The following is a 7,029-nucleotide window of genomic DNA, read 5'->3' as shown; positions in this document are numbered from 1 at the left end:
AAGTTTAACTGCGTACTACTTTCAATTAGGAAGCTAGTTTATAAGAATTAACATTCTATAATAATAAGTTTCATTTTCCAGTTTAGTGGCAATGCTTAATAGAGTAGAATTATTCTTTTGAGGTGCCCCAATTAAGGGGACACTTTCCAGCCATAAAGCGAGAGGCCCAGCCATATTAAGGACACTTATTTCGCTTCTGAAGTTATCCCCTTAATAGTAGTAGTTTTCTAGCACCAACATTTTTTTTTGTTGGTTGAGTAAGTCTTAAGAGGTCTACAAAGAAACCACTTGAATAGATTACCATACTGTATTTCTATACCTGTCTCTTATACACATCTAGATGTGTATAAGAGACAGATGTTAGAGTAATTAATTCCTAAAGGTATCTTTTCCTTCTGTCATGATTCTACAGTTTTATTTTATAGAGTTATTTGGTTTTTTTTTTTTTTATCAATATTTATGTGTATTATTTTATTTCAGTATTTTCTTAGAATATATTGAAAAAAATACCTTGTGCAGTATGTTGTACATTTATCAGGGATCCTGCCGTAATGTAAAACATTAAAAATTTCTTGTACTTGAAAACAACCTTTACATTCCCAGAAAAGTCTTGGAAACACTTGTATTATCCTAAAATTGAAAAATCCCTATTTTGGAAACCATGTTTAAAAATCAGGTAAACAATTTTTTATGCCAAAATGTTGGTCCACCAGTCTGCGGTTCGAGCTCCCTACTTTGAGGTGGGGTTTGAATCTCTTGCTGTGAATTTCACTTGTTTTCTTGAGCTTGGGATACTATTACTGTATTAAATCTGTGTCTCTCTATATTGAAGTATAAATGGGTACCTGGTAGGATGTTGCACCATTAAATGTATTGGTCTGTACACAACATACTCTGACACGAGTAGAACTACTCCTCATGAAGTGGAGGAGTTTGTACATTGCGCATGTTTGTCAAATTGATTTATAGTTTGTCAAGGGTGATAACAAATTGCAAGAACTTTGACACAGTACTTTGATTTGTAAAAGCTGTATTACATAAATTCTAAACATTATACTGTAGATAAATATAACACAGCCAGGAATATAGTCTTTCTTTTTAATGGTATACTGTAAAAGTGATGAACATTTTATAAAATATAGAGAAAAGGTAATGGCACTTTGAAAAATGTTAAAGGAGAAGTGATATAAATTTGATAAAAATCAATATGTCATGGAAATTTGAAAAGTGGTAAATGGGAAAAAGTCAGAATTGTTTACAATTGAACATTGCGGAATCTCATTCAAACTGACCAATCAGAACAGTGCTAGGCTTCACATGTGCCCAACCAATGCATGTTTTGTCTCACAAATGCATGTGTTTATGTAAATTTATGCTATTGCTTTGTGGGACCATAGCAACAATATCCAAGGGGTGGGGCTTAGCGGAAAGGTCAATTGTAGTGGAACTCCAATAGAAGATAATTCTGTTGAAAATATGTGAACTTCAGAGTGTTGGATGTTACAGTAGAAAATGCGTACTGTACAATAAGTATTTCAGGTTTTGCGGAAAATACAATGTTAAAAGGTTTCCTCGGTTTTGCTTGTAAGAGCTCCTTATTATTTTACATAACATATTGCTTGAATATTTTCTCAAACCACATTCATTTTTTTTTGCACTTATGTCCTATTTTTAAAAACTTATATTTATTGTATTTTGTCTTGTTTTGTGAATAACTCAAAATACAGGTACATAGGTATTTTATTAATATTCATCTTTATATTCATATACTGTATATCAAGTTATTTAATTTTTCTCATAGCTTGTATTTCACAAAAACATTTTATTTCAACAAAACTAACAAAAAACATGTTACTATAGATGTTAGCATCCATTCTCATCATACTGTCCTGTGTTCTTATAATTCTTATACTTACGTACATAGGGCTTAAAGTCCTAGCATTTGAAGTACTACTGTATAGATACAAGCTGTATTCCTTTATCCTGTAGTTTTGTAGTGCATGGTCCATGAAATGCATTTATATAGATTATTTTTTTGTTGGTAATTTCACTTCTTTATGAGGTGATGGGTTCATCATTTAAAAGGCCCACCAAAAGTGCAAAATGATTTACTAAGGCTGACGTGATTTTATGCCAAACGCAACCTGGTGTTGGTCCACTCAGTCTGCTACAGATGGCATCGTGTCATGACAACCATTGTAGGACATAGTGTGTTCCCAGCTTATCTGGGTACAGTATGTCTAGTTTGATGTCCATATTATTTGAACATATATGTGTACTGTGAAATGTATGTAAAAATATGAATGCCTTAAGTTGTAGTTTGTATGTTGAATTGTATGAAATGAGAAAAAAAAAATAACTACAGCCTCTCAAATATTGTTGCCACTGCCCAACTTGTCTATACAGTTGAACTTTCCTAAGTCAAATCCAAAATGCATTGAAAAATTGTTCGACTTCGATAAAATTTGAATTACAGATTGTTTATAACACCACCTTAGAAATTATTCAAGGCAATTTTCGACTTAGGCAAGTTTAACTGCGTACTACTTTCAATTAGGAAGCTAGTTTATAAGAATTAACATTCTATAATAATAAGTTTCATTTTCCAGTTTAGTGGCAATGCTTAATAGAGTAGAATTATTCTTTTGAGGTGCCCCAATTAAGGGGACACTTTCCAGCCATAAAGCGAGAGGCCCAGCCATATTAAGGACACTTATTTTGCTTCTGAAGTTATCCCCTTAATAGTAGTAGTTTTCTAGCACCAACATTTTTTTTGTTGGTTGAGTAAGTCTTAAGAGGTCTACAAAGAAACCACTTGAATAAATTACCATACTGTATTTCTATACTGTACACCAATGTATTTCTAAGCACACTTGTGTAGGGATTTAAATCTTCTATCTCCATTGTAAAATATGCTGTGATTAAAATGCATTAACAAATCATGAATGTACATGGATGAAGGGCTGTTTTAGTTGTTTTGTAATCAAAATTCTTGAGGAATATGAAACTTTTTTTGAATAAATTTAAGATTCTGTAATTTGTTAAAATTGCCTATTCTTGAGTAAAATGCCTAAAGATAGTCACAACAAATATATGTGGCGAAGACAAGCCAAACCAGTCACTCGTCTCTATCGATTTTTAATTATTACTACAGGGTTAAACAGTAAAATGAGAGGTATAAAATGGTAAAAGAATCATTAAAATCCAACATTTCATTATAAAGTTACAGGAGTTTAAACATACAGCTGTTTAAAGAACAATATTTGAGAAATCAGCCTTCAAAGTTTATGATTTTTGGGCATTTCTCGGGCAGAAACCATCAAATCATTAAAAATTGTTGTTTAACATTGAAAATGAGGAAAATAACAGCATAGCATGATGTATAAATATATAAATGTTAGTTTAGTTCAATAAAATAGATTTCAAAAATGTTGACATTGCATCATGTTTTGGTCATAATCTTTGAAACAAGATTTGCGATGAGTGACTGGTTTGGCTTGTCTTTGCCACATATACAGGATATATACAGGTATATAACATGTGTACATACATTAATAAGTAATTATGACCACAGTAATTATATCGGATGTCTGTATTTGAATTCTCTTTGCTTAAATCTACAAAGATCAGTGTGTGTGTTTTTTCTGTTTCTACTGTATGGTTCGGTGAACAACCTTTTAAAGCAAACCCCCTGACAAAACAATTAAGCCCTTCCCTTCAAAGTGACAAAATACACCATTTACAGTACATGCTTTTACTCCTGGCCTTCCCATGAACCCCTGCACCAGCTCAGAAGTGTACTTCTTTCTATCCCTGTCTGAGACAATGAAACTACTCCTTTTGAGGAAATCCTGGCATTACGTCCCCAGAAGAAGCAAAGCAATGTGACCACGATCAGGCTTGGAATATTACAACCTTTTTGCTGGAAGCCTTACTGATGCACCGCACCAAGAACTACATATCCAACAGCAAATAACGCACATTATTATTTCATCGAAATTGCAGTTAAAACTGAATTGCAATTGATGTTAATCAAATAAAAAATTAAAAACATGTTTCCTTTAGAAGCTTTTGGTGCGGCAGTTGAGGCTCAGACTCTCAACTACGTGGATGCGGGTTCAAAACTCTCGCTGTGTGGGTCTCTTATGTCCTTGGGAAAGACACTTTATCTATGCTAGTCTCTCTTTACCCAGAAGTATAAGTGGATACCGGCATATGCTGGGAAGGTAAACAAAATCGCTGTTAGGAGTGGCGATCCCCTCAAAGAATTGCAGTCTGGCCCCAATGCTTACGAAAGAGGGATGGACACTCCAGACCTGTACAGGTTCAACTACCTTCACCTTTACCCTTCCTTTATAAACTAAGTCTCTGTATTCATCCAGAATATGGAGCTATTATTTTGTACTCATAGTTTCTGAACCCAGGACCTTGTTATTGAAAGCAAACATCATAGCCACAAAGCTATTCAACTCTACAATATTATCCGGGAAGCTCTGTATTTTTAATAAACTAAAAATTTGGCATCGTATTGCCATGAATGCAGAAGTACAAACTTTTACATTTAAAAAAAATTAATGTATACAGCTGAAAAAAAATTATTTCATTAAAAAAAAATCTTCAGTTATTAAGTGTCCAGGGGCGCTCCTCTGCTTGTGTTCTCTCATAAGATTTCATTGCTTTCTTTGGTGGTATTAAAGTCTTACTAAGTCCAGCTCTTCTCTTTCGTTTTTCCACATTCTCATTGTTACCATCCTTAGGAAACTCATATTCTATCCTTTCATTATATGAGCTGTTCATATTCTGTTTACTTGTTGTATCAGTACTTGCTTCAAGACTGTGGGAAAACCTGCATTTGTCCCCGAATCTGCACCTACCATTTCGGAAACTGTAACAAACATTCTTTTTGCCCTTTTTCAACTGTTCAGAGTTTGTCTCCATGTGGGTCATTTTTACATGTTTCTCCAAAATAGAAAATTGTTCATGTTCTGCCTCTTCAAAAGGATTTCGAAAAACTGATGAATTTGGAAGCTTTTTCATATCTGTACTTTCACTTTGATCCATAAACAATGGCAATGGAAGTCTCTCTGCTTGCTTCTTTGCGGCACTTTCTTTTTTAATTTGGCTACTTTCTGGTTCTGAATCTGTAGAATCGTCTACTGTTAACAAGTTCTTCGTAGTACTGAAATATATAGATGAAATGTATTTCATTTTTTAATTAATATGTTTAATTCAGATCCATAAACATCATGTAAATCATAGTAGGAAGGCAAAATTATTGCATAATAGTAAAATATTACATTAAAAAGTATACATTCATTAACAATATTAAAAGGAAAATAGAATTCATTAGAAAACTGAAGTAAAATATTAATATTCATTGGCATTTCCAGAGGTGGTGGTGAAACACAATAATAATAATAATAATCTACATCTGCCCCATCTACAGAATGTTATATTCCAGAGTAATGATAATAAACAAAAATCCATCGATATTAAAACAAAAATATATACTTCTGTCAACTTATCGATTCATCATATTTCCTAAAAAATGTGACGTTTCTGGCAGATGACTGGTTCCCTCACAACACAAGTTGTAACTACTACCTCAGTCCTTCAATTCAATTTTTATTCCAATCACCTCATCACTCTGAAATGAAATCTGTCCAGTCGAGGAGGTATAGTACTAAATACCTCTTTGCTTGGCCCAGTTGACCAGCTGGACCAGGTCCACTTTTGGGTATATGGGACCAATTAAACCACAATCAACCCTTCTATCTATCTAGGTCTAGGCTACCGGTGGATTTTCTGTAGGGCTAGGCTAGTCAGTAGTAGGCCTTGCCTTACAATATCGAAAAGAAAAACCAATTTAGGCCTAGTCTGGGCCTGGCGGCATTTTCAAGCCTAGCTGGGGCTGGGTCCTAGGCCCTACACTAGATACTAGGCCTAGCTAGGCCGAGACAACCTAGTAGTGTTACCTCTACCTTTCTTCATTGATTTGGTGCCTTGTGTTTTCGAATGTTTCTTCTTCATCAACTTCTGATTCAGAGTCTGTTCCATAGTTAGCAACAAGAGCCATGATGTAGAGCTTAGAGTTTGCCACAATCAAGTCTCTTATTTTTTATTATTTTTCTCATTCTGGACAGCGCCACCAACGAAAAAGTTAATTTAGAGACGGAATAATATAAGGCAAGGCTATACGCACAGCGGCTGTGTATATAAAGGACAGAACATATCTTATACGCACAGCGGCTGTGTATAATGGCCTTATAACGGATCTTATACGCACAGCGGCTGTGTATATAAGGTACAGAACTAATCTTTTAAGATTAGTTCTGTACCCTATATACACATTTAAAAATGTACAGCAGCTGTGTATATAATGGACTTCACGGATCTTATATGCACAGTGGCCGGCTGTGTATATAATTGACAGAACGGATCTTGTACGCACAGCGGCTGTGTATATAAAGAACAAGTTGAGTATTATATGCACAGTGGCTTATTTTATTGCTTTCTGTTAATTTGTTTGAAGCAACATATTTTATAGGATTATATATACCTGCTCTAGCTACTTATCTTTAAATAATTTATATTTTTTTCTTTTAAATTATTTATACTGTATTTACCTCTGAAAAGAGGCTGATAATTACAATGGATTAGAGAGTGGGTGCTACTAGTCTTTTTGCAATCTTTTTGTCCTATTGTTTAGTTCAGTGTTACTGTAATATGTTGATTGATCGCAAAAACAAAATGATTAAAGAATATAATAGACTTAAATAATAAATATAATATAATTATACCCTCCACATACATACATACATACATACATACATACATATATATATATATATATATATATATATATATAGTCCCGCCAGAGGCATTTTATTACACAATTTCTTTATTTGTTTATTTACAGGACTGCATTCGTTGAGGACTATGTTCCACGATGCATTATTAAGTCCTTTATTACAACACTGTATTTACCTTACTTTGATTATTTATATATGATTTAACAGTGTTAACGAC

General features: G+C 33.7%; 1 protein-coding gene across 1 annotated transcript; it reads right to left on the bottom strand.

Moving 5' to 3' along the window:
• Positions 1-407: 407 nt before the first annotated feature.
• On the bottom strand, positions 408-6,167 carry LOC117108880. The gene is made up of 2 exons (XM_033251048.1): positions 5,982-6,167; positions 408-5,179 (listed from the first exon to the last, which is right to left on the bottom strand). The coding sequence occupies exons 1-2, from the start codon at positions 6,074-6,076 to the stop codon at positions 4,618-4,620; spliced, it is 657 nt and encodes a 218-aa protein (XP_033106939.1). The 5' UTR covers positions 6,077-6,167; the 3' UTR covers positions 408-4,617.
• Positions 6,168-7,029: the final 862 nt, after the last annotated feature.

This window comes from Anneissia japonica, unplaced genomic scaffold (assembly GCF_011630105.1).
Source record: "Anneissia japonica isolate Jap-2015-1 unplaced genomic scaffold, ASM1163010v1 scaffold2617_len527014_cov191, whole genome shotgun sequence".
Classification (NCBI taxonomy): domain Eukaryota; kingdom Metazoa; phylum Echinodermata; class Crinoidea; order Comatulida; family Comatulidae; genus Anneissia; species Anneissia japonica.
Note: the sequence above shows the minus strand (reverse complement) of the source record. Positions and strands in the feature narration are given on the sequence as shown.